General features: G+C 34.5%; 2 protein-coding genes across 5 annotated transcripts; both read left to right on the top strand.

Moving 5' to 3' along the window:
- Positions 1 to 2,329: 2,329 nt before the first annotated feature.
- On the top strand, positions 2,330 to 5,194 carry LOC107635730 (ankyrin repeat protein SKIP35). Of its 4 annotated transcripts, none has more exons than XM_016339297.3 (4): positions 2,330 to 2,472; positions 2,880 to 3,330; positions 3,529 to 3,958; positions 4,172 to 5,194. In XM_016339297.3, the coding sequence occupies exons 2-4, from the start codon at positions 2,888 to 2,890 to the stop codon at positions 4,973 to 4,975; spliced, it is 1,677 nt and encodes a 558-aa protein (XP_016194783.1). In that variant the 5' UTR covers positions 2,330 to 2,472; positions 2,880 to 2,887; the 3' UTR covers positions 4,976 to 5,194. The 4 variants fall into 4 exon arrangements, with proteins under 4 accessions (XP_016194783.1, XP_020958812.1, XP_020958814.1 ...); XM_021103153.2 differs by having other exon boundaries at positions 2,829 to 3,330; XM_021103155.2 differs by having other exon boundaries at positions 2,331 to 2,472; positions 2,838 to 3,330.
- Positions 5,195 to 6,367: 1,173 nt separating this feature from the next.
- Positions 6,368 to 10,006, top strand: LOC107635719 (protein TIFY 3B). Its single transcript, XM_016339279.3, has 5 exons — positions 6,368 to 6,848; positions 7,614 to 7,713; positions 8,117 to 8,309; positions 8,415 to 8,472; positions 9,574 to 10,006. The coding sequence occupies exons 1-5, from the start codon at positions 6,697 to 6,699 to the stop codon at positions 9,695 to 9,697; spliced, it is 627 nt and encodes a 208-aa protein (XP_016194765.1). The 5' UTR covers positions 6,368 to 6,696; the 3' UTR covers positions 9,698 to 10,006.
- The last annotated feature ends 17,896 nt before the right edge of the window (positions 10,007 to 27,902 follow it).

Genomic DNA, 27,902 nt, shown 5'->3' with positions numbered 1-27,902 from the left:
ATCATTTTTGAAGAAGAAGCAGCAGCAGAAGATGAGGAGGAAAAAGAGAAAGAGTTCTGAATTATGCATAAGGTGTACTTCAATGAATTTTGGGTGTATTTCTTAAATCCTTTGGGTGTATTTTTGTAATTCTTTGGGTGTATTTCTGTAATCCTTGGGTGTATTGATTTCAAGAAGAAATATACTGTCTCTCCCTATATTGGGTGTATTTCTTAAATCCTTTGGGCGTATTTCTTAAATCCTTTGGGTGTATTTCTGTAATCCTTTGGGTGTATTTCTGTAACTGTTTGGGTGTATTTCTGTAATTCTTTGGATATATTTCTGTAATCGTTTGGGTGTATTTTTGTAATCGTTCGGGTGTATTTCTAAAGTTCCATCATCTTCAAAACAATTTCAAAGCTTGATTTCAGAAACCATGAAAATCGAAAAAAACAGAAGGAGATCGAAGGCAAAGAGAGAACGCTTTTCCATACAAATCATACAAGTCATTTATATTCACGCTGTAACGCGCGTGTTAGGCCCAACTTCTTCTTCTTCTGTAACGCGCGTGTTAAGCCCAACTTGTAAGACTTGTAAACAAAAATGACTTGTATGTGTAGCACTCCTCAAAAAATAAAAAACTAATGCTCTAAATTACTAAATTAACTAATTAGTTCTAGTGGTTGTTCATTTATTGTAAGTCATTATATAAGGGAGGTTGTGGGTTCAACTCTCACTTTCTTCACTATATACCATAGTTGTCAGAACCGAACCGGTGATCGAACCTGTCAAGTTACTGGGTTACTGGGTCATTGGTTCAACCGGTGAGTCACTGGTTGAATCGGTTAACCCAGTCCTATGTAAATAAAAAATAAAAAATAGTAAAAAATTTAAAGTTAAAATTTAAAATATATATTTTTACTAATATTTTAAGAATATTCAACTATTCTAAAATAATATGAAACATAAATAATAAGTATTTTATTAATTTTAATGTATCATAAATATTTTATTTTGTTTTTATATTAAAATAATAATTATTTTCAAAATTTAATAATTTATTAATAAATTTATATCTATTATACTATTATATACTACAAATATTTATTAAAAAATAATATTAATAGATATTATATAATTATAAAAAGAAAAAATTAGTGAATTTATAATTATTATTAAATAAAAATATAATCAATTTAAAAATAAATGAGTTTATAACTAAAATTAAAATAAATTAAATAGAAGTAAATATATTTGATAAAAGATACCTATATATATATTAATTTGTAAAAATGATAATTAGAACTGATAGTCTGGTGGTTGTGACATGCCCCTTTTTTATTGAGGACAGGGGTTCGAACCCCACTTCACTCATTTTGCAAAATTTTAATTACCAGCGGTTCAGTTGGACCGATTTACTACGAGTTTGACCGGTTCATACCGGTTCTCATCCTTGTGCGGTCTAATTAGCGGACCGGACCGATTTAGGATCCGATTCATCGGTTTTTCGGTCGAACCGGCCGATCCGGTCAACACTGCTATATACCTAATTTTTATAAAATATGTGTTATATATGAAGTGCGAGTAAGGTAGGGTAGGGTACGGCATACCCGGACCATACCCTACTCTACCCGAACGGGTTGGACCGGATTGGGTACCCGCGTGTAGGGTATGAATTGCCAGCCCTAGCGAGGACGGGGGCGCGACGTGATGGAGGATGGCGATGCGAAGGAGGAAGAGGTGATGCCGGCGCTGAAGAAGAAGAAAATTAGGATAGAGGCGCAACGAATGACGCTAAAAAATTAAGATTTGTGGGATGAGTAGGAGTGAAAAATAAAATTAGGTTAAATTTTGATTATAATTATTAAAAATCTAATTTTTAAAATTAATTAAATATTTTTTTTAATCAGTTATTTACAACCTGTATTTGAACAATTCTTTGCCACCTTTTAAAGTGGTGCCTAATTTACCTAAATATGAGTAACTGTTGGTGATGAGAAAGAAATTGTTAGTGGACTCTATTTTTTTGTATTTGTGTTAGGCATTTATTTTTAGGCATGGTAGCAATGGGTTTTATATTATTAAAAAGTAACTATTTCAATAATAATATTTTTATATAAAAATAATATTATAAATAGCTAGATAATTTAATTAAATATATTCGGTTTAATATATCAAATAATCTAATAGTTCACATATATCATTGAAGTAATCACTTTTATGAAAAATATTTGACAGATTTTTTCGTCTAAAATATAAAATATCAACGTTCAATTTTTTTTTCTTTTTAAGTTTTAACTGTGGAAAGGTATATTTTATTATAATAACAAGTGATACTGCAAAATCATACAAGAATAGTATAATCCAAAATGGAAGTTTAAAATGGGATATACGAATCTATATTTGGGGTCAAATATGAAAGTCTCAAGGAGTATTACTGGTTTGGCAAGGGGGTTTTCTTCCATCCATTCCGTTTCTCTCACAATCAATCAGGTTTTTCAGCTATCCACTAATTCTTGCGGTCGGGTTTTGCAATTTATAGTTTTATCTCTTCTTTCCTGAATTTTTTTTTGTTGAGTATTCCTTTGCCAAACATATTTTAATTCCTTCGCACAACTATTGTCTTTTGAAATGGTTATATGCAATTCTAATTCTAATTGTGATTCTTATGGTATTGGTATCTTATGATTGACTACCGAATCTCCTTATATGTCTGCAATTATCAATTGGATTCTTTTAATGCGTTATTATTACCTGTTTATTAGTTAGGGTTTGTAACAATTGACGTAAGTTTCTGTAAATGAATTCTGAAAATAACAAAATGAAATTCCAAAGAAAAGAAATTCAAGGTTTTGCAGTTGAGAAAGGGGAGCTAGCAATGTAATTTTTATTGACTGTAGCACCAATTATGAGGAAAGAATCAAGAATGGCAACCTCTTATTGTTGCAATGCCAAGAAGATCAAATCTGCAGAATTTATAGATTGTGAACCAGGAAGCATTGAGAAAAGTGGTTTGGAAAATAAATTATGTAGACAAGAAAGGATTGAAATCGGTCGGTTGTTTCAAGGTGCAGTGAGTTCCCATGATTGGGAGCTAGCAGAAAGTTTGATTTTGTATACCGATCCACAAACACTTAATGATGCCTTGTGTATCACAGTAGATTCCATATGGTTCTTGAGAACAGAGGTGGAACTTAAAGGGATAACTGAATTTATCAAGAAGTTAGTTGCCGACGGTGCTTGTGACTTCACAAGAGCTGTTCAAAGGACTTCATTTCTTGCTGCATGTGTCTCTGCTTGCCAGAGCAGGACAGTATGCCTTGCTGATACAATTAGTATAATGGCCCAAAGGTACAATTGATTTACTCAATGTTGTTCATTCTGTTGTAGTGTTTTTCTTTTTGACATTTTGTTTTTGATAGCAAATGATGTTTATATGAGAGTTCAGTCACTAACAAGTAGTGATTCAATTGGATCCAATCGGATTGAAAATGAATGGGAAGGGGGTTATCACATATGAGGATGACATGTGAACTTTGCTTTTGTTAGGTTGCATGAGCGTCTCCAAGAGTGCAATGGTGATGAAATCTTGAAGGTAGAAGCTAGTGCTAAGGTTCAAAAGTTTACCGAATGGGCTCTAAAATGTATAAGCGCCCATTCACGACTTCAGGATGTCGATAATGTTGGACACATCTCGGCCATTGAGGTCCAGCTCCAGTTATCTGGCTTTAAGATGTTCCTTGATCTTGCTGGAAATCGCCTTACAGGGAAGGATTTCAGTGAGGCATTTGATGCGGCATGCTTTCCTCTTACTCTTTTCTCAAGCTCATTTGATCCAAGTTGGGCACTTGGCATATCAGCTACTGTGATCCAAGGTTTACTGGGAATGTTAGTAGATGGTGGTGCTGACAATGTTAATCAGTGCTTCTTGGAGGCGTCGCGATTTGGTAGTACAGAACTCGTGAGAATATTATTGCAGGTGACTCTGATATTTATTTTGCTCACTTTTTTTATCCTAGATCCGTCGATTAATAATTTTCTAGTATTGAAAGTAGCCAACTTTCCTTTCCATGATTAATGACAAAGTGAATTGCTTAATTTTGGTGTTTTATAGTTGATTTGCTATTTTAAAATGTTTGTATAGTAAGTGTGCTAAAACTGTTTTATGTCATGTTGGGATCAAATTGTGGAGATTGCACAAAGGAATAACCTGGATGTTGATGTTGACTTGGCATTAGGCTTTGCTTCCCATTATTGCAAAATAGGGACTATGGAGTGTTTGGTGGAAGAGGGGAATGCCATAGCATTTCTAGGCCCTTTGATGAGAGCTGCCGAAAGGGGCTGCATTCAAGTTGTTGAGTGGTTTGTACAAAGGGGTAGCCGAGACATGGAGCTATGCCTTGCCCTTACAGCAGCCACTTCTAGCTGCCAAGTTGACATAGCTGCATACATTCTTCCACATGTACCTCGGCATGTCCTTTCTACGCTTAGTATCGAAATTATCAAGGCTGCCGGTGAGCGCAGCGGCGGATCTCTTGACGGCGTAGCATTTCTGCTGCAATCCGATTTCTTAGGTGATCCTGCATCTACTTATGCTGTTGCAGATATCATTGCTAAATCAGAGGATGAGGGTGTTGCTTCTGAACTAAGGACTTTTCTCCATGAGCATTGGTCAGAAGCAGCATACTTGGAAGGAGTAAGGCTAGGACAAGAGCATTACATGAACCTGTTAAGAATCATTAAATGGGGAGGGTGTTTAAAAGATCTTCCAATTCCATTGATAATTGCTATTGCTTATCTCCCTCTTTATAGAGAGTGTAGCAAAGCTGGTGGCTGTTTGTTTTCCCAAAGGCTTAGGGGACAATTGGTGGAGGCCACAAGAAGGCTTGGGAATACTGATGATAGGGTGTTTGATGATCTTACCAATTCTAGAGAACTTCTGCTTGTTCTAGAGCATCACCTTCCTGATTTTCTAGTTTCTACGCCCATTGACTAGCTAGATTAAGTTATGCTGTAAAAAAGTTGAAAATGCTAATTTTACGACCATAAGTCAAGCTATAACGAACAACCTGGAGAATAAGTTAGAATTGTTTTCATTATTATGAAGACAATTCTAACTTCCCTTAGGTTGTTGCTTGACTTGCAATCGTCAAATTTGCATTATTTGTATTTTTCTTATAATATTTATTTAATTCCACTTCATTTCATTATTATTTACCCTATGCTTTGGTTAATGGTAATTTTTTTCTTGAACTTTTCTGGCAAGATTTGCTTCTTGCTTTTATATCATACCAAATCTTTGGTTGGGTGTATGGTATACACACAAGACACAACACACACACGGTTAGGTTAGATATTAGATATCAAAATATTTTATATTTAAAATACTAAAATAGGTCATAATCAGTAATTGTAATTATATTATTAGCTTCCCAGTAAACTATTTAAATATACACTGCATCTAGTACAAATACATGTCAACAAAACTCAGTAAATTTGTCTTTAAAAAAAAACAAGTTAGGCAGTTATTAAAATTAAATAAAACATTAAATGAACCATCTTTCGTTTTTTAGTTTTTAAGATTGCTTTAGTAACTTTCCAAAATACATAAGTATAAAATAGAGAGAAAAAGAAAAAGAAGTGTCTAGTCTCTATCTTTTTTCTATTGTTTCCAATCTTTTTTATTTAATTGAAATTTAGACAGTTTTTTTTTTTGTAAAAACTATATAGACATTTTATTTATTTTTGTATTTGACTAAATTTTCAAACAAGTTTATTTATTTTGTTATCCTTGTATTCTTTTTTAAAATTATTGTTAAACTAAAATAAATATCATTTAAAACACAAAAAGTTTGCCCATAGAAAAACTAAACAAGTATTCTATACTATATAGTACTTAAAAGCTATTATTTGTATGACAATTTTTTTTTCAAATACCTAGAATACTTATATTGAGTAATTATTAGAAGTTCAAATTTATTATTTTAACTATCTTTCTAATATTTAAAATGGTAAAAAAACTCAAATATATAGCTTACTCTTTAGAAAGAAGATGATAAAAAAATATTTAATTACTTTTATTTAGAAATTAAGAGAATAATTAAAAAATAAATAAATTAAGACTCCTAATATTTTTTATGAGAAATTATAAGTGACTAATAATTTTTTTTTTTTATGTTGTCTTATATTTAAATCAACATAACATATTTTTCTGGTTTTATATTAAAAGCAGTGTCTCCAAATATCACGGTCCATTTTTTGTTAGAGAAGGATGGAGTGGAAATTTCCAATGGCCCTTGTGGCAGGAAACAAACCAAATGACACTGATAATGCAAAGTGATATACATCACAATATAATAATAAATGAAATTTAAAAGGGACATGGAATAGGATTTATGCACAAAAAGCACATGTTTCTTATGAAAAATGGAGAATAATTAATGGTTTTGGTTGGAGAGAGGGACCACCAGACACTGTAAGGTATCAATGGAAGGCACCTCCTCCTCTTTTCTCTCTCATCTCTCTTCTTATTGAAAGCGGTCTGATTCAACTATTCAAGTACCAACAAAACGTTCAAAATCCAGCTCAGTTGATCCATAACCATACAATAAAAAGCTTAAGCTTTTCACTGTGCCCTGTCAACAAAATAATTAAAACATCTTTAAGCCTTTTTCTTTCTGTTTTTTGGATCTGTTGTGTTATCCAAAAATCTCAACCATGGCTTGTTTGAAACCTGATGAGTTGGAGCTTGTTGGTAGAGGAGAGCAAGGTTCTCATCATGCTATGGAAAGAATTGGTGATGCTAATGTTGGTTCCAACAACAACAACATGGCTGATGATGCTTCTATGATGCATTTTCCTGCTAACTGGTCTGTCTCTCATAACTCACATGTCTCTACACTTTTTTTTTAAGAAAAAAAACATCTTTTTAAGTTATTCTTTCCTTCTTGTTACTATTTATTTATTATTTCTTTTCTTTATAATAGGATATCCATTCATGTGAGGTGAGAGAGAATCCCTATGGTTTTGAATTCAGTATCTTATTTTTTATTTTTATTAATGATTATTATTTAATTAATGGGAAACTGAAAAGGTAGTAGTCATGCTTGCTTCAAAAGGGATAGGCTTAAGTTCAACTTTCTAAAATCTAAAATAATCTGAGTTTTGCCAAGTTCAAGAGGTTAAATTTTTTACTTTTATTTGGTGTCTCATAGTCCTGGAATGAAAAAAAAAAAAAAAGGCTATCTTTGAAATTTATTTTCTACCCACCAAATCGGATTGCTAGTAGTAAAACCTTCTAAACAAGTTGCACCAAATTCTCCTAAGTTATGAGGTTATATAATATTATATACGATAATCTTTATTTCTAGAAGTTTACACTAATCTCTTATGAGCTAAAGTTATATGATAGCCTTTAGATTTGTATAAAATGTCCTTCTACTCTGAATAATAATGGGTAGTATTAATTTTTCTTCTTAACTGAGTAATATGTATGATGTTTTAAATATATAAAAAAATAAAAAATTCAAAACTTTCTTTATTTAAAAATTTAGAGAATGAGTTAAATTTTTTCTCTTGTAACTGTCAAACCTACCGACACTTTGTATACTCTGCTTTTTCCTTATTTTCTTCAGGCCAATGCCAGCATCTGGACTGAATGCATCAGCTCCAACTCATTTTACCATCTTATTCAATGGGAACACTTTTGTCTATGATGGAATTAATACAGAGAAGGTAGCAAAAGAGTTTTGATTTCATTCCTTCCCTTTGCTTTGTATTAACTTTCTATGTACCTGCACTCAAAAGTGTCATAGAAATCACTCACTTCTTTTGGATTTGTTTGATATTTGCATAAGTCTCTTTTTTCTTGTTTTTATTTATCTTATGTTATTTTTTTTATTTTTGGGATTTACCAAAGAATCGAACTCTAAAACTTTCTAACACAGAGTTCTGTTATGAAACCACTTATTTCAAAAGCTGATAAGAGGAGGCAAGATGAATAGTTATCTCTAACACAGAGAATATAATATAGACAGTCTAACTTGATAATTATATTAGTGACTGCAGTATTTGAACCTGTGATCGTGAGGTCACAGAGTGACAATGCTAAAATATATTTTGTAATGTTTAACAACAGGTGCAAGAGATAATGCTTATTGCTGCTGCATATGCCAAGTCTGCTGAAGTGAAAATTGGGACACAATCTTCATTCACTCCACTCATTCCCACTTCCACAAGTTCTTCTCCTGCACAAAGAAATTCCAACAACTTGCCTTCAAAACAATCTGTGTGCTTTCCTGCAGAAAAGAGTTCCATTTGCAGGCTGCAAGGTGGGATATATATATATGATAGCATTGATTCCATGCTAGCTTTGTTTTCTATTACTTTGATGTAACATTTTGTTGCTTTCTCTTGATCTCTCTTTTTCTCTTCAGAATTTCCGTTAGCACGTAGACAATCTCTTCAGAGGTTTCTTGAGAAGCGACGAGTCAGGTACTAATAATTAGTTCCATGCCATGTTTGATGATGGTTCTAGCTAATCAAGTTAGAAATTCCATTAATGTTGTATTGACTAAAGATTCAGTTTAGTTATTGAAATTGCAAATGTACTCCATTTTAGTTCTTGCTTCCGGAAATTAATTATTTGGTCCCTAATGTTACGTTTGGTAGGTCATTTTTGTCTTTGCCTAGTCAACTCTTTAAGTCTTAACCAATTGTTATATTTTGTTGACACATCAATCGTGTCACGCAACAGGTGTATTAGCCATTAATGTCACATGTCTTGAATCTCATTTGTTACCAGTTCACACTCGTATACAGATTAAAAACGTACCTAATATACAGGGTTAATAGTCGGATTATAGTTTTTAAATTTTTTGAAAATTTTTATTAGTTAAATTAGTCATTTAAAAGATTACAAATTAATTATTTTTATTCATATGTCACACAATTAATAGTTTCCGTCAACAATTGATGATATAGAATGTAGTATACATAACACTTAACATGTCCAATTAAACGTCGAACAAATATGTTTATGAAAATCTATCAATTTTTTGTAATTATATAAACCCTAATCCTAATATAACTTAACGACACTAAATTGATAGATTTTCATAAATATATTTGTTTAGCTTCTAATTGGATATGCTAAGTGAATTAACGTTCTATATCATCAATCGTTGATGAAAATTATTAATTGAATGATTGAAGGATAAAAATGATAATTTATAATGTTTGAAGGAGTAATTTGATTTATAAAATTTTTCAAGAACAAATTTAAAGAACGAGCTATTTTTTAGAGACTAATTTGACTATTAACTCTAATATATAGAATTAAAAAAAAAGGAAAAAAAATCAACAAAACATGATATTTATTCTCCCTTTCTTTATATCTCTGCACATTCTCAATATGTATATGCATCAGAATAAGCACTATGTTATGTTAAAACAGAATAAAGAACCATTACTTGACTTTTGACTAATGATTAATTGGTCAGGGAATAAGAGCAGAGGCTAAAACCTTACTGTTGTATTTGATTATTGATTTGTTGTAATCATTGTTCTCATTGAGTTTATTTTTTAACTTTTAAGGTTGTTTAGCAAAGCCCCTTATGGTTTCTCAAAAAACATGGCTGGCCTCTATGATGACAATAGTCCAGGGAACATAGAGAACAGCTTTTATGATGACAATAGTCCACAAGATTTTGCTTCTTAATTGAAACAAAGAATGGATTTCTGGCAAGTATTACTGCCTCTTGTGGAATGCCAACGTAGTTATGATGCTGGTGTACCTTTATGTGTAGAATTGTATTGTTTTCTGTAACATCATGCGCTCATGTGGATGTATAATAGAAAACAAGCAAAACTATGTTACATGTTCTTGATCCTAGAGATCGTATGTTAACTAACTATTTTGAACCTATGACTTGGAAGATGCATTGGTCTGTAATACTCTTCAAAACTATACATCATGCTTAAAACACCTGCTTGTTATATAGTGTTAATGTGAGTAGACATTTATTATCAACTGTTCTACTCGTTTGTCACTTTTAGTTACAAAGACTGTTGTTTTTATCTATGGTTGTTCAGAATATTGATAAAATTACTTGCAAAAGAAAGAAACTAATATTAAGAAATGGATCATCTCAATTTTTTTTTAACAATTGATGGAATAAAGTGTGATTTCTTATCATTAGTTTTATAAGTGGGATCAAGAATAAATATGAGAAAGAGAGAGTAACAAAAAGTTAAAAATCACACTTTACACTCTCAATTTTTTTTAACAATAGAGAGAATTCATTTCCCTAATATTGTGTCAATAAAAGATGAGTTATTCTTAATAAAAATATTTAAACGTTAAATTTTTATTAATTCTATTAAAAATTTAACTAAAATTTTCAAATTATCTACTTTAACAAAAATTTAACATTTAGGTACTCTTATCTTATCAAGTATAATTCATCTTTTATAGATATAATATTAATTTTTATTTTATGGATAATTTTACTAGTATTTTAAAATTTATAGATAAAAAATAGTAGTCTTTCTCTTTTAATTATTTGTATAAATATTAAGAAACATACAATGAAAAATTCATTGTGAAATACTAAAATAATCTAGTTTTTAGTTTTTACTAGCTGATTAATTTATTCTACATTACAATTTTGGATTATTAATATGTTTAGGAACCAAGAGTTTATACAGAGGATAGAGGTGTACATAAGGTCGGGTGAAATCCGGTTCGTCTTGATTCGTATCCGACCTTAAATAATAACTAGTTTATTTTTCAAATTTTTATCCGATTCTAGATCCAGTAAAATTACACTATTTTTGGGTCACACTTAAATAGAGTTTCGACCGGATGAAGTCCGGGTCTTGATAAATTTTATATCAAAAAATTATAATGCACTCATTTATAAAGAAAAAAAAAATACTTGTTACAGAAAAGTTGATAACTATACTTAAACTTGAATTTGTCCATAAATTCTAAATTTATGCTTCTTTGATCTATTTTCTAATTCAACAAATATAATTAAAAATAAAATAATAAGCTTATAATTAATATAACATAATATTGGAATTAATTTAAAACATATATACCTTTTTTAGTCCTTTTAAGCTGGATAAAATCGAATTCGTTTTGACCCAAATCCGACCCTAAATAATGACTGAATGTATTTTTTAGATTCTTATCCGATTTTAAACCCAATAAAATCACACCAAATTAATCTCAAAATATTTAAATCCGGACCAAATCTTTCGCCCGAATCAAACCAAATCATGTGCACCTCTACAGAGTGATAGTGAAAAAAGTATTCTCCTTGGTTCATGATATTTGTCTTTATCATCGTCTGTACACTAATAAAATCTCAAAATAGTAACTGATTAAAAATTATTTATCAAAATATTCTTATTTAATAGGCATATAGCTTAAATGTTTTAATTTTTATAGTGTTTAATATTGAAAAAAGTGTAATTATATAAATAATTAAAAAACACAATTTAATTTTAATATATTAATAATATAAAATATTTATCTTATTATTTAATCACACATCTTCTTTTAAATAATTATTCACATGTTGAATGTAAAAATTATTTAGATTTTTAATTTTGTCAAGTATCAACAATAAATTTATGATTTAATTTAAGAGATAATACTCAATTTAGTCTTTAAAATTTTAATTGTCTCTATTTAATCTCCAAATTTTATGAACGTGAGTCATGTACTCATGTTAGTCCCTAAAACAACTTTCGATAGCAAAATATTAACGAAACATTGACGTCAATAGCCGGATACCATGATAGACTTTGTAAAATAACATTATTTTGGTTTTGGCACTCAAATAGCAAAAAAAGAATATCGTAAGTAGTTTTAAAATTTTTTTTCCTAAAATAAGTGATACCACATCAATTTTGGATTATTTGAGCAATAAAACTAAAATGACGCCATTTTATAAGTTTTAGCGTGCCATCTAGTTGTATATGTCAGTGTTTTATTAATGTCTGTTTACTGAAAATTGTCATAAAGACTAATGTCAATCACTTTTACAAAATTTAGGGACTAAATAGAAACAATTAAAATTTTAGAGACTAAATTAAATATTAATTTTTTAATTTAATATTTAGATATTAACCATATTACGTGTACATTCAAATCTGTTACTATAACTACTAATATAAAATATATATAGTTTGATGATTAATTTTAGTGTATAAATAATATTTTGATTTGAGTTTATCTAACAAAAATTATTTTTAATATGAAAATAGAGATGGTGTTTTGGTTGAATATTAATATTTAAAGTGTATTACAGTATTATAGAAATCATTCAATACGCTCCCCACATGTTAGGCAGAATGTTGTCACGTGTCCAACACGCCTCCTACGTGTTGGCCAAGATACTGTCACGTGTCCAACACGCCTCACGTGTTACAATACGTCCCTGCATGTTACCCTTCTACCTGACACCTCCATCCATACATAAATACACTAGATTCATCCATTCCCAACCAATACACCACCCTACACCCCATAACCAAATTTTTGAACCTTTATCTAACATGTTTTTCATATTTCATTACTTACTCAGCCGACAGCCGCCTGATTGTGCAGTTTGATCTTTTATTGCATGAGCTACACTAGACAGGCTATAATGCTATAACACACGCATTTAAATTTCCAATCGGACTTTTGGGTTTTTTTTTTTTTCCTTAAATGATAATTACAAATAGAAAATTGTTAGAGGATCGTTATAAATTATATTTTAATTATTAGTTAATTATTAATATTTAAAAATATGAGATAAAATATATTGTTGAATATTAAATTAAAAAATTAAATTTAGTATTTATTTAAATGTCATTAAGTTGATAAAAAAAATTTAATAAAAAAATATTTTTTTATTTTTTAGTATGTTTAATAAATATTTAGTAATAAAAGTGAAAGTATTAGAAAAATAAAAAATATCTTTTTTGAGAAGTTACAATTTACATTTTTTTTTAAAAGATTTTTTTTCTTAAAAAAAATATTTTTCACATAATAAATAAACAAAAAAATATTTTTATATTGTTATGCCCAAACATAATTGATAAATAAAAAAATCTTTTTGCATGAGATATCTAAACATAAAATTATTTTTACTTTTCTATAAATTTTTTTTAAAAAAAGATAACTTAAACAAAGATATTTTCTTACAAATTCACTTAAAGAGACCCTAAAAAAGGCTCATTTTTTTACATATAAAAATAATTATGGTGTAACTCAATGAAATAGAGGTTTGTAAGCTTTTTTTTACATATGAAAATAATTCTGGTGTAATTCAATGAAATGGAGAATTATAAAGTATTTACACTATTATGATATAAGTGAAAATCGCAGATTGCATTTTGCTATTTCGCTTTTTTTTTTTTTGTTTCTGAAACACACAAAACGCAGGTTGTATTTTTCTTTGTTAACTTTTTCTTTTATTTTCGTTTTTGAGATTAACAAAACGCAACTTGCATAATATATGTACAAAATTTTTTTATTGAAAGCTGCAAACGCAACTTACATTTTGTACAAAAAAATATTTTAATCGAGAATCTTACTTATAAATACCAATACCAATTCATCCGAGATTTATACCCTACTCCCACTTCCATTCTTCTTTCTTTCATACTTGTGAGTTTTTTGACAATAAGTAGTGTACAAAATATTGGGTTAGGTGAAGTTGAGGTTATGGAAGGTATTGCAAATTTGCAAGTGTATTATAACGGTGATATTATACCAAAAATGCACACGGAGTGACTTTTTTCTGTGAATGTTCATTTTTCTTTGTCATTCCATGCACCATGAGTTTTGTACAGTTGTAAAATGGTCCTTGTGAGAACATACAAAGTCACATTCCAAAGAGGGTGAGCAACATGTCATACAGAAATCCAGTACAAGTATTTGGTTAGCTGATACAGTTTCAAATAATGTCTATCACTAACGACGCATGTATGCAGCAGATGCTCTATATTTATTGACAAACCCGATTTCACGTGCCAACATAGAGTTGTACGTTGAGTTTGAATAGCATACGGGACTGGACACGGTTGGCGAGGAGGTGAATGTTGACGAGCTCGGGGATATAAATTAGAAAGATAACAACGACAGTGAAGAGGAGTTCGAAACCAACTACAAATTCGATGACGAAAATGATGACCGAGACGAGGCAGGCAATCTGACGATGCAAAATGAAGCACATGCACTTGTAAACCAACACCCCTTTGGTGTTCTGTCTTTTATGTGAACTCTGGATCTCGCAACCATGCATGCCCCGAAATTTCCTGAGTATGCTGATATGGGTATGTTATATTTATTAATTAAAGTTACGACTATCATTTCTTTTATTTTCCTTGACCGACTAACGATGGTTTGTATGAATCTAAACCGCAGACATTCTATCCAAAATGCAAGGAATATGGTGCAGGGTGCGATTGGCTTATCCGAGTTAGCTTGATTCGAAAGAAAGGTTGTTGGGATATCAGGAGGTACAATGGCAAACACATGTACACCATAGAGACAATTTCACAAGATCATGCCAAGTTGCACTCAGACACGATTGTAGATGCTATTAGACCGTTGGTTGAAGCAGACCCGTCGATAAATGTGAAGTCTATTATTGTAGAAGTTCAATCCAGGTTCGACTACATTGTAAATTATTGTAAGGTTTGGTTGGCAAAGCAAAAATTTGTGTCAAAAGTTTTCGATGATTGAAATTTTTTTTACCAGACTCTGCCAGTATGGTTGAAAGTAATGAATGCGAAGATACCAATATCTCGTGTTGAAATAAAAACTCTCCCTGTATTTCGTGAGAGTGAGGAGGTGAATGGTGTAAAAGTTCTCCATTACGTATTTTGGAGCTTCTATCCGTGTATTACAATATTTAGACACTGTAAGCCATTGGTGCAGGTTGATGGCACACACATATACAAAAAATATAAAAGTGCACTTTTAGTAGCGGTGGCACAAGACAAGAACCAAAACATTGTGCCGATTACTTTTGCCATTGTGGAGAGTAAGACGACAGGCGCATGGGAGTTTTTTCTTACTAATTTGCACAGATATATTGTTACTATTGATGGCGTGGGCATTATTTCTGATTGCCATAACTCTATCGATGCAGCAATAACTCGCAGTAACGGTATATGGTCACCACCAAGAGCGTGGCACATATTTTGCATCAGGCGGATCGAGTCCAACTTCTTAAGGAGGTTCAACACTCCATACTTGCATTAACTCGTGGTTAACACGGGTATTTGAATTTGCTGTTATGGTCCTATTCTTAGTAAGTTGTGTTGTCTGCATATGATTACATGGTTTGTTCTACATGCTATTCTAGAATGGAACAGGAGTACAACAAAAACTACCAAAGGCTTAAAGAGTGGGGTGAGGCATATACTTGATGGTGCGATGAGATCGGTATTGAGAGATGGGTGTTGGCATTTGACGGGAGTCATCGTTGGGGTCATATGACGACGAATTTGATAGAGTGCATAAATTCTGTCCTTAAGGATATGTGCAACCTTCCTGTAACTGCCATTGTTAGGTCTATTTTCTATCGGCTAAACGAATTGTTTACTCGGAAGAGCGTCGAGGCTCATGAGCATGTTTGTAATGGATTCACGTATTCAGAATTTGCCACCAAACAAATTGAAGAAAGTTTTCGACGTGCAGGAAACATCGTTGTCAACCGGTCCGACAGGCGCAATGAGATGTTTAAGGTTTGTGAAATGCGAGATGGTTTTATATACACTGTTAACCTTGTGCAACGTCACTATGATTGTGGCCATTTCTAGGTTGAACAACTTCCATGTCGCCACGTTCTTGTATGATGCGTTAACCACGCTCAAATAGATAATCTGTGTCTCTCATTACCTGAGACAAACTGATGTCATCAATTTCAACTAATGGACTGAAGTGGCTGTCGGCTGGGATTACCATCTATGGTATGTACGGCTCTGCTGGCTGTTGTGATTGTGGTTATGGTATATACTGTTGTTGCTGATCAGCTGGAAAATGTTGTTGTTGCTCATAAACCAAAAATTGATGTTGTTGGCCATAAGCCAATACTTGAAACTGCTGGTCATATGCCGACACCTAAAACTGCTGCTCATATGCTGGTATCTAAATAATATTAGCACCATTAAACTAATATTAATAGTAATAATAATAATAATAATAACATCTTCATAGCTCGGAATATGAAATTGTTGCTCATAGCCCAAAATATGAAACTGTTGCTCATGAGGGGGATTTGGCTATTGAGGTCCAGGTGGTGACGGAGTTGTTCCTGTGGTTTATTCACCTTGACTTCTGTCCCTGCAACTCTATCTGACAACTGTAGGTGATGCCCGTACTGCCGTGTGTACCACTCGTAGTACACCGGGAGAGGATGAAATTCGAAAATCTCGTCCCCTAACTGCAGTGTATTATAGCGGTCAGAATTTCACATGTTAACCCAATCTTTGTTCCTGTCGCTCCAGTCATGGTTTTGTGGGCCGGTCAACCGCCTGCAATGAGCATCACCAATCTGAAATGCTGGCTCCGGTCGAAGTTGTTCAAGCCTGAATTGTCATCTAACTCGGTCTATTTAGTGCCACTCTATACACTTGAATGACACTAACGGAGACTTTGTGGAACACATAAACACATTTATGGCTAGGTCGTTAGGAACCATCACTCCCATATACGGCCATCATATAAATTGGACATTAATAAACACGAAGCCGATAAGTTAAATTATTTGACATAGTAAACTGCTTAACATAAATTGTTAAAACCTACCTCTTTGACTCCCATGTCATCTAGTTGTTGCCTAAAGTGCGTCGTAGACCTTCGCGATATCTCGTTAGTCGGCGCCAATGACTCCTAATAATAACGATAACAATTACCATTGCGCAAGTGGAACACCAACAACGACGAGCTCATTGCGAGGAATAGGTGCTAAAAACGGCATTCGCTCCCATGCCCAAACAAAAAACAGAATGAGGGGGCCATCTATCTCTTTACAGTTGGATCGTGATGCACGACACAACTATCTGTACTTATGTGCTAGACTAGCTACCCTCAACTATAGAGTGAAATGCAATGAAAATCTCGAAGTAGAGGCAAAAACTTCGAGTTTACAGAATTCCTTGACTTGTTCAAAAATACAACTATTCCAAGCACATAGAAAATGTGAGCCCAGACATACCGCTCGATCGACTCCTGTGTGTCTAATAATTTGGTGTCTCTACATCGCCGAACTCATGCAAGATTTACCTTATCCAATACGTGATCATCTGGATCGGGTAGCCTACTAAAACAAGCTAAGCAGTTCTCCACCAAAAACTAGTGACTGATGTCTGTCCTACCCATGACGGGCTCACTATTAACCGGGAGGCCAAGTATATGTGTCACAAACTCACAATCACTTCGCCGACTAGAAGGTAAAAGGTGCAGGTTTCAGGCCTCCATCATTCTACTAAAACACTCATCAGTGCAGAATGTCCTCTTATTTCGCCTACTCACAAAACATGGTGAAACGGTGGAACCCCGTTAATGCTAGGGCCGTTGCAGCTATCTTATTATAAGTTCTAACGGATAAATTTTCTAGACAACAAATTTATGATAACTTGCAAAAAAAAATTTATTAATATTAATTAATAACTATAATTAGTGTTATTAATAATAATAATAATAATAATAATAATAATAATTAACCACAATAATAATCGTAACAACAACAACAACAATAATAATAATAATAATATTTATTATTATTATTATTATTATTATTATTCATAATAAAAATATTAACCGTCGTACCATTTTTGAGTTATTAATAATAATATGTTAATAATAATAATAATAATAATAATAATAATAATAATAATAATAATTAATAATATATTAAAAAATAATAATAAGAATATAATAATGACATAATAATATATTATTATTATTATACTTTTTCGAATAATAATACATTAATAAATTATTATGATTAATATATTAATAATAATAAATTATTATTATTATATTATTCAGTATTGTAAATAATAATAATAATAATAACAAAAAAAGTATATTAATTATACATTACTCATAATATGCTAAGATTAATAATAATATGTTAAGAATAATAACTTGTGATTATGAATATATTAATAGCATATTAATAATAATATATTATTATTATTATTGTTATATTATTCAAAATAATAATATATTATTAATAATAACAGTTAACAGTAACAATAATAACAATGACAATAATCATCATTAATTTTAATAAGAAAATAGAATAATAATAATAAATAATAACAACAACAGAAACCGTGTAACACATACTAACACTAACATTCTAATAATAATAATAATAATAATAATAATAATAATTAATTCTATACCAAAAATCTACTAATAAAACACAAGTAAATTTATTCATAATTAAAATACAAAAAAAATATTTATTTATTAAGGATGATCCAAATATTCAATAATATGTTCTTGAAGTAATGTAAAATTATGAACTATTTTTTATCATAATTTTATTCTTCACTCACTCAAACTACTCCCACTTTCTTTCTGATTTTCTTTCTCCTCCCTCCCTTGCAACCAAAACGCAAAAGCAAAATGTAGTGAAACAAGCTTACTTTTTCTGGAAGCTGGACGCAAAACACGTTGTAAAGACCCTCTCCTTCCTTCACCAACACGTGTCGGACATACAAACTACCTCCATGCCAATCGCAAGTGGCACTTTGCTCTGCACACCTGTCAAACACAACCTGCGGGTGGTCTTTCAAACATGGTCAAATGGTACGTATTGTCTGCATACAGGAGACATTTACATCTGGTTGTCTCTCCATATCAAACGAAAGTTGCGTTTTGCAGCAACTTTTTTTTTTCTTCGATGCAAAACGTGCCTTGTATTTTATAAGTCTCTAAACTTGCAGATCCACATATGTGGATAACACACCATGCACCAATATAATTAAATTACACTATTTTCTATTCTATTTTTAAATTAATTTTTGTCTAAAAAATTGAATTAATAATTAAATAATAACTAAAAATAATAAATTCTAATAATTTCATAATATTTCTCTTGCACAACTAAAGTTATTCCAATGGTTTTAAAATTAATTGTCCTTTTTTAATTATATATAATTATTAAACGAATATTAAAGTTACTAAAAATGTAAATCATAAGAAAATAAAAATATCTTTAATATTATTGTCTTATCAAATGTTTACTTTTCTAAACTTTTTTAATTAATATTAGAGAATATAATAGAAAAATTAATTAATAAATTTTTTAAATTAAAAATAACATTTAATTTGCAACAAAATAAAAAAGAAAAGAGATCATTCACGAAGGAAGTAGCACACATGCATTTAATTATCATCGGACTTTTTTATCCTAGGAATTAACTAGGAACTTAAAAGTCAAGATTTAAAGCAGTTAAACCATTCAAGTATTTTCGTAATTATGGATGACAATAGAGTAAGTTTTTATCTTACTCGATTCTACTCCCTTTTATAATAGTTTGCATAAAATTTGATCCACGTACTTTTATTTGTAAATAGTAAAAAGTTAAACCCTAACTTATTTTTATAAGTATTTATTTCGCCTTTATAATTATTAAAATTTAATAAATAATATAAAATTTTAAAATTTATATAACTATCATTATATATATACATAACATAAATTAAAATAAATTATTATTATTATTATTATTATTATTATTACTAAATAATAATATATTAATTATATATTATTAATAATATACTAATAATAAAAATAATGAATAATATATACCAAAAACAGTAATAATAAAAAAATAGTAGTTATTAATAACAAAAAAAATGTTAATTATACATTAATCATAATATGCTAAGATTAATAATAATATGTTAAGAATAATAACATGATTATGAATATATTAATAGCATATTAATAATATATTATTATTATTCAAAATAATAATATATTTTAATAATAACGGTTAACAGTAACAATAATAACAATGACAATAATCATCATTAATTTTAATAAGAAAATAAAATAATAATAAATAATAACAACAACAGAAACCGTGTAACACACTAACACTAACATTCTAATAATAATAATAATAATAATAAAATTCTACACCAAAAATCTTCTAATAAAACACAAATAAGTAAATTTATTCATGATTAAAATACAAAAAAAGTACTTATTTATTAAAGATGATCCAGATATTCAATAATATGTTCTTGAGATAATATAAAATTACGAACTATTTTTCTTCTGTAATTTTACTCCTCACTCACTCAAATTACTTCCTCTTTTTTTCTGGTCTTCTTCCTCCTCCCTCTCTTGCAACCAAAATGCAGAAGCAAAATGTAGTGAAACAAACTTACCTTCTCTAGAAGCAAGACACAAAACACATTATAAAGACCTTTTCTACTTCCTTCACCAACATGTGTCGGACATACAAATTACTTCCATGCCAATTGTAAGCTGTACTTTGTTCTGCGTAGATGTCAAATGCAACCTGTGTTTGGTCATTTCAAACATGGTCAAGCGGCATGTCTTCTCTGCATACAGGAGACACGTTTTTATATCTAGTTGCCCCTCCATGCCAAATGGGGGTTGCATTTTGCAGCAACCTTTTTTTTTCCTTCCATGCAAAAACATGTCTTGCATTTTGCAAGTCTATGAACTTGTATATCCACAAATGTGGATAACACCAATTGTTACGGTAGGTAACCGGAGATTAGTGGGATGGATTCGTTGGGTTAGCCCAATCGTCTGAGGAGGAAAACTTTCGAGCAGGTTCGCGTCTTTGGGGCCTCCGTTCGACTTGTGAGTATGAGTGAATGGGGGGTGGTACCTGCAAAGACACTCCGATGCCTAAGTCAGCAAGGGTGTAAGCAGGTCTAGAGAGTATTGGGACTTAGAGATACCTGAGAGATGTCAGTGTATTTATAGTGGTGAACCAATAACCACCGTTGAAGTAGTTCCACCTTTTAAGGTGGATAACCGTCACTTTATCTTAGAGAAGTTGAGATATGGCTCCTGGAAGTGGGTTGAGAGTTTTTAGGGGCAGTTATTTTAATATTATCTGCCAGCTAATCCTCGTTCCCGACTTCCTTAGAGCAAGTCGTGGCAAGAACCGACTTCTCAGGGGAAGGTCGGTGTAAGGTGAGGCTCAATCCTGTGGGTTGGGCCTTTTGTTTGGACCTGGACCTTAGCGTTGGGCCAGGGTATGAACAGTGCCCCTACTAGAGCCCAATTTCTTTCAGGGATTGGGTTCAAGTATTCTACTCGGGGTTGTAGCCGACCTGCAGAGGAACCGACGTGAATTTTCGAAACCGACGTGACTTTTCGGAATCGACGTGACTTTTGGATTTCCACATTCGCGTCTAATCAAGCATCGCGTCCGTTTAGGGGTTCGTGTATCCACACGTAGGGATTAATTGCATTGGTAACTGTGCACCCATTAATGACAGCCTCCGTTTTTACCATTATGCCCCTAGCGTGTTTATAAATATTTTCCCTCTCTTTCGTTGTTTCGTTTCTAAAAACTTCACATTCGCGCACTCTTGTTTTGGAGAAAGCTTCGTTCTTGCCTTCGGTCGACTATTGCTATTCCTGTTGCTTCAGAAGCAAAGGTCAGTCTTCTTTTCTCCTCTATCACAAATGCTTTTTATTTGCATGTTTTTGTTTCGGAGAAGTGTTTGACCGTAGTTTTAGCCGTTCCGTTGGTTTTGAAACTTCTGCCTCAGACCCTCAGAGACTTCATTTTGATTTCTTTCCTTTTTTCTTTGTAGGATTCGTTGCCCCTTTTAAAAAGATGTCTACCTTAGAGTTTCTTTCATTATGGGTTGACGGTACGGTTCTTGGGGAAGAACCTTGGGTGGATACTGACTACATCACAGATCTCCGCATACGTCATAGGCTTTGTACTTCTGATGAGGATGAGCCGAAATATGAACTGATTGCCCCGGGTCTGGAAGACCGGGTTTGTTTTGGGAGGGCTTCTGAGGCAGCCCCTCATTTTTTCTATATGTATGAGAGCATGATTACCCGCTTGGGTATTTTTCTTCCTTTTTCCGACTTTGAGATAGCTGTTTTATGTCACTGCCATGTTGCTCCTAGCCAACTTCACCCTAATTCTTGGGGTTTTTTAAAAATTTACCAATTTATCAGCCATGCATTAGACTTTCTGACTTCTTTGAAGATTTTCTTTTTTCTCTTCCATATGACTAAGTCCTTCAGTGGGCAAAATAACAAACAGCAGTGGGTGTCTTTCCGGACCATACAGGGTCGGAGAGTTTTTACCCTTTTCGATGAATCCTTCCATGACTTCAAAAATTTCTTTTTCAAAGTTCAAGCTGTAGAAGGTCACCACCCCTTTTTCCTGGATGAGAATTCTTCTCCTCGCTTTCCCCTGTACTGGCTAGAGACCTCTTCTTGTAAAAAAATATAGTTTGGATGATTTGGATAAGGTGGAGGCGGCCATTGTGGGGTTCCTCCGAGAAGTATGGGGGAGAGCCCCCTACCTGGATACAAAAAATTTCTCCAGGGGTCTCCGACCTTTGTCCAGACTCAACTAGGTAGCTTTTGTTTGTTTATCATATTTTCCAACCTGATGGTCGCCCGACTTGTTTTTTCAGACTTGTTTTACTGACTTTAGCTTCCTAATTGCTTTTACAGAGATGGCGAAGAAGAATTACAGGGAGTCTTACCAGAGAGTTCAGGAGGCCAAGGCGAGGTCCCGCGCCAGAGTCGGCGGCGCCAGGGCAGCTGGTCCTTCTCTTCCTTCCCCTTCCCCCGTTCTACAATTTGGGGACCCCCACCCAACCTATTGTCATTTCTTCCTCAGCCTCTTCTCTGCCGCCCCCTCCTCCCCGATCTTCCCCTGAGCCAGAAAAGAAGAAGCGCAAGACTTTAGAGTCTAGCTCTTCTTTTGAAGGTGAGGCCAAGGTGGATGTGCCTCAGTTCATTCGGAAGCATATCTATCCTCATACTCGTATAGGTATGAATGATGCTTCTGTTCAAAACCACCTTACTATTCTGGCTCAGGAGAGTATCAGGGCGGCAGGGGTGTCCACAAAGTTCCTTGATATTTTTGAGAAGACTCCCCTTAGCTCTTTAGGTTCATCCTCGAGGGTTGAAGAGCTGGAGGAGAGGCTGCTCTTATATCAAGGGCAGGAGAAGGTGTTGAGGGAGGAGGTCGTCAAATTGAAGGAGGAGAGGAATGGCCTCCAGGAGAGGGAGAGGAAGTTGTAGGCCTAGTGTTCCATGGCGGAGGGCCTGAGGGAGAAGGCGCAGGAGAGTTATTCAAGCTTGTTCGAGGACCTTGTGGAGGTGAAGAAGGATTTGATGAGAGCTCGGGATGCCTATACAGAGTTGGAGGACTCCATTGCTGACGGGGCTGAAGAAGCGTGGAGGATCTTTAAAGAACAGGTCGGAGTTCTTGCTCCCGACCTGGATCTCTCTCCTTTGGATCCAGACAAGATTGTGGTCGATGGAGCTATCGTTTCTCCTCCCACTCCCCGATACGTCACCGAGTCTGATCTAAAGACTCGGGGGCAGAGGATAATGGAGTCCCCTCCCCGACCAAAAGATGCCCCGAGTTCTTCGAAGGCTCCTGGAACTTCCACTCCGTCTCCGATGGATATTTCTCTTCCTGGCCCTGAGAGTGCTCCGACTACTCTCCCTGACTCGGGTGGTGCTCCGACTACTCTCCCTGACTCTGGTAGTGGTCCAACTACTCCTCCTGGCCCTGGTGGTGACGTCCTTCCTAAGTGAAAAAATGTATTGTGGCTATATGGGGGCCCGGCCTGTGGGTTCCCCCTTTTTTAAACTATTTATTTTTATGATGTGGTGGTATTTTGCTGACATTTTCTTAGCCTTTTATGGCTGTAAACAAAATATTTAAAAATACCCTTTTTTGGATAAGGGTTTAGGTTACCTTTCTTTGTCTTGTTGTGCGCATGCTTTTCTGTTTTAGGTTTCAAAAAAACATTTTTGATCCTTGTTTTGAAAAACCTTTTCCTTGGCTGGCTGTCTTTTCCTCTAAGTTTTTCTTAAATTTTTCTTAAGGACTTGGGACGGCCTTTGCCTTGGTGCTTTCAATAGGTTTTCTGATCTCTTTTTGATATTCCTTATACTCAATTTTTTTATTTATTGAGTTCTTATGACTTAGGTTATTTTTGCGATTCGTTTCTTTGCTTCTCGATTTTTTCGACTTATAAGTCGGATGTTTTCCGAGTTTATCACGATTGACCTTTATAACCTCTTTACACCGACTTGTACCTCGTCGTTTTACCCTGACGACCATCTAGGTCGGTTCATGGGATTTTCACGTTTTGTCGAGCTTAAGTCGGCGCGTTTCGTAGAAAGAAAGAAAGCGAGAAGGAATTTATAAGAGATATTGTAAAAGATCTTTATTTATTTGTGAAGGTACCTTATTGCTACTAAGGGTTTTTGACTATCTATGATCCCTTAGTCTCTACTGTGATGCCTCGTTAAAAACCCCCCTTCAGGAAAAACCCTTTTCTTTCGGGAAAAAACCATGAAGTTGGGAAAAGAGTACATCAGGGAGTAGAGTTCACTTTTAACTGTAGTACCTTTTCATATTACAAGTATGCCACGATTTAGGTAACTCGGTGCCGTTTAAGTCGGTCACTTTGTAATAACCTTTTCCTAAGACCTCACTGATCTTGTATGGTCCCTTCCAATTGGCAACGAGCTTCCCTTCCCCAGATTTGTTGACTCCAATGTCGTTTCTGATTAAGACCAAGTCGTCTAGGGTAAAACTCCCTCGAATGACCTTTTTATCTGGTAGTCATTCTTTGCTTTAATGCCGCTTCTCTTATATGGGCTTGTTCTCAGACTTCGGGGAGCAATTCAAGTTCCTCTTTGTGCCCCTATATGTTTCCGATCTCATCGTGGAAGATTACCCTTGGACTTTGCTCGTCGATTTCTACTAGTATCATGGCTTCCACGCCATAGACAAGTCGGAAGGGTGTTTCCCCTGTGGTAGATTGTGGCGTCGTCCGGTAAACCCATAACACTTGGGGGAGCTCCTCAGCCTAAGCTCCTTTTGCGTCTTGTAGCCTTTTCTTTAATCCTGCCAGTATGACTTTGTTAGCTGCCTCGGCTTGTCCATTTGCTTGTGGATGTTCCACCGAGGTGAACTGGTGTTTGATCTTCATACTGACTACCAGGCTTCTGAAGGTAGAGTCGGTGAACTGGGTTCTATTATCCGTGGTGATGGAATGGGGTATCCCATACCTTGTGATAATGTTTTTGTAGAGGAACCTCTGACTTCTCTGGGCCATGATGGTGGCTAATGGTTCTGCTTCTATCCACTTTGTGAAGTAGTCTATTCCCATGATTAAGTATTTGACTTGTCCTGGGGCTTAGAAAAAAGGTCCTAACAGATCCATCCCCCATTTTGCGAAGGGCCGTGGAGAAGTTATACTGATGAGCTCCTCCGGGGGAGCCGCGTGGAAATTTGCGTGCATCTGGCATGGCTGGCACTTCTTCACAAATTCTGTGGCATCCTTCTGCAAGGTCAGCCAGTAGAACCCAGCTCGGATTACTTTTCTGGCTAGCGACTTGGCTCCGAGGTGGTTTCCACAAATCTCATTATGAACCTCCTCTAGTACTTCAGTGGTCCTTGAGGTCGGTACGCACTTCAGCAATGGTGTTGATATTCCTTTTTTATAGAGGATATTTTTCACCAGAGTATAGTATTGTGCTTCCCTCCGAATTTTTTTGGCCTCTTTTTCCTCTTTGGGGAGGATGTCGAATTTTAGGTATTCGACCAAGGGATTCATCCATCCAAGGTTTAGCCCGGTTACTTCAAGGACATCTTGTTTGTCCTCTGCTTTCACTACAGAGGGTTCTTGGAGAGTTTTCTGGATCAAGCTTCTATTATTCCCCCCTGGTTTGGTACTTGCTAACTTGGAGAGGGCGTCTGCTCTGGTGTTAAGATCCCGAGTTATATGTCTGATCTCGGTTTCTACGAAGCGCCCGAGGTGCTCCAAAGTTTTTTCCAAGTATCTCTTCATATTTGTGTCTTTGGCTTGATACTCTCCATTTATTTGGGAGGTCACCACTTGAGAGTCGCTGAATATTATCACTTTTGTTGCACCAACTTCTTCTGCCAACTTTAAACCTGCGATCAGGGCTTCAAATTCTGCCTGATTATTAGAAGCTGGGAATTCAAATTTGAGGAAAACCTCTATTTGTGTTCCCCCTTCATTAACCAGTATTATGCCTGCACCGCTTCCTGTCTTATTTGAGGATCCATCTACGTATAGGTCCCATGTAGTTGGCTTTTCCTCTTGGTCTCTCGCGTACTCCGCTATGAAGTCGGTGAGGCATTGAGCTTTAATTGCCATCCGGGTTTCGTACTCCAAGTCAAACTCGGAGAGCTCTATCGCCCACTGAACCATTCTCCCTGCAACATCCGTCTTTTGGAGGATTTGCTTCATAGGTTGGTTCGTTCGGATTCTTATTGTGTAGGCTTGGAAGTAAGGCCGTAACCTCCGTGAGGCTATTACTAAGGAGTAAGCGAACTTCTCTAGTTTATGGTACCTTAGTTCAGGGCCTTGTAGAACTTTGCTGGTGAAGTACACGGGATGCTGCCCGACCTCATCTTCTCGTATCAGGGCTGATGCTATAGCTTTGTCTGCTACAGACAAATATAGAACGAGCTCTTCTCCAACTAGAGGTCGGGTCAGGATTGGAGGTTGGCTCAAGAACCTTTTGAACTCCTAGAATGCTTCTTCGCACTCTGGAGTCCATTCGAACTGGCATCCCTTTTTTAGTAGAGAGAATAGTGGAAGGGATTTTAATGTTGATCCTGCCAAGAATCTGGAGAGGGCTGCAAGTCAACCATTCAATTGTTGAACCTCTCTTAAGCAAGTCGGGCTTTTTATTTTTAGGATGGCTTTGCACTTGTTGGGATTTGCTTCAATCCCCCTTTGCGTCAGCATAAACCCCAGGAATTTTCCAGCCTCCACCGCGAAGGTACACTTTGCGGGATTTAGCCTCATCCCATGTAACCTTATGGTGTTGAAGACTTGCGAGAGGTCCGTCAAGAGGTCGGTTTCTTCCTTGGTTTTCACCAGCATGTCGTCTACGTAGACTTCCATTAAGTTCTCGAGGTGGGGAGCGAACACCTTATTCATCAGCCTTTGATATATGGCCCCGACATTCTTTAATCCAAATGGCATGACCACGTAGCAGTAGTTTGCTCTAGGCATGATGAATGATGTTTTTTCTTGATCCGACTTGTACATCGGGATTTGGTTGTATCCCGAGTAGGCATCCATAAACGACAAGTATTGATACCCCGAGCTAGAGTCCACTAGAGTATCAATGCTTGGAAGTGGATATGGGTCCTTGGGACATGCCTTATTCAGGTCGGTATAGTTGATGCACATCCTCCACTTACCGTTTTGCTTCTTGACTAGCACTACATTTGCTAGCAATGTTGGATATTTAACCTCTTTGATGAAGCCGGCTTCCAGGAGTGCTTGTACCTGCTCCTCCACCGCTTGAGCTCGTTCTGGACCAAGCTTACACCTTCGTTGCTGTACAGGTCGTGACCCCGGATATACTGAGAGCCTGTGGGACATGAGCTCGGGATTTATTCCCGGCATGTCGGAAGCTTTCCAGGCGAAGAGGTCGGAATTGTCTCTTAAGAGCTTTGTCAACCTTTGTTTTAAGTTTTTCTCTAGGTTGGCTCCTATGTTGGTATTTTTTCCTTCCTCTTCGCCGACCTGTACTTCTTCAATTTTTTCCCCTGGTTGTGGCCGCAGCTCTTCTTTGGCTCTTGCGCCGCCGAGCTCTATGGTGTGGACTTCCTTGCCTTTTTCTCTCAGGTTCAGGCTT

Source organism: Arachis ipaensis, chromosome B1 (genome assembly GCF_059453495.1).
Source record: "Arachis ipaensis isolate K30076 ecotype BB chromosome B1, ASM5945349v1, whole genome shotgun sequence".
In the NCBI taxonomy this organism is placed as follows: domain Eukaryota; kingdom Viridiplantae; phylum Streptophyta; class Magnoliopsida; order Fabales; family Fabaceae; genus Arachis; species Arachis ipaensis.
This window is presented reverse-complemented; position numbering and strand designations above follow the sequence as displayed.

Bases quoted from the DNA above. Each gene is read 5' to 3' on its own strand.
- LOC107635730 (XM_016339297.3), top strand. From the start codon at position 2,888: ATGAGGAAAGAATCAAGAATGGCAACCTCTTATTGTTGCAATGCCAAG. The intron at 3,331-3,528 runs GTACAATTGATT...TGCTTTTGTTAG, and splicing joins ATTAGTATAATGGCCCAAAG to GTTGCATGAGCGTCTCCAAG. The intron at 3,959-4,171 runs GTGACTCTGATA...CAAATTGTGGAG, and splicing joins TCGTGAGAATATTATTGCAG to ATTGCACAAAGGAATAACCT.
- LOC107635719 (XM_016339279.3), top strand. From the start codon at position 6,697: ATGGCTTGTTTGAAACCTGATGAGTTGGAGCTTGTTGGTAGAGGAGAG. The intron at 6,849-7,613 runs GTCTGTCTCTCA...TATTTTCTTCAG, and splicing joins ATGCATTTTCCTGCTAACTG to GCCAATGCCAGCATCTGGAC. The intron at 8,473-9,573 runs GTACTAATAATT...TTAACTTTTAAG, and splicing joins CTTGAGAAGCGACGAGTCAG to GTTGTTTAGCAAAGCCCCTT.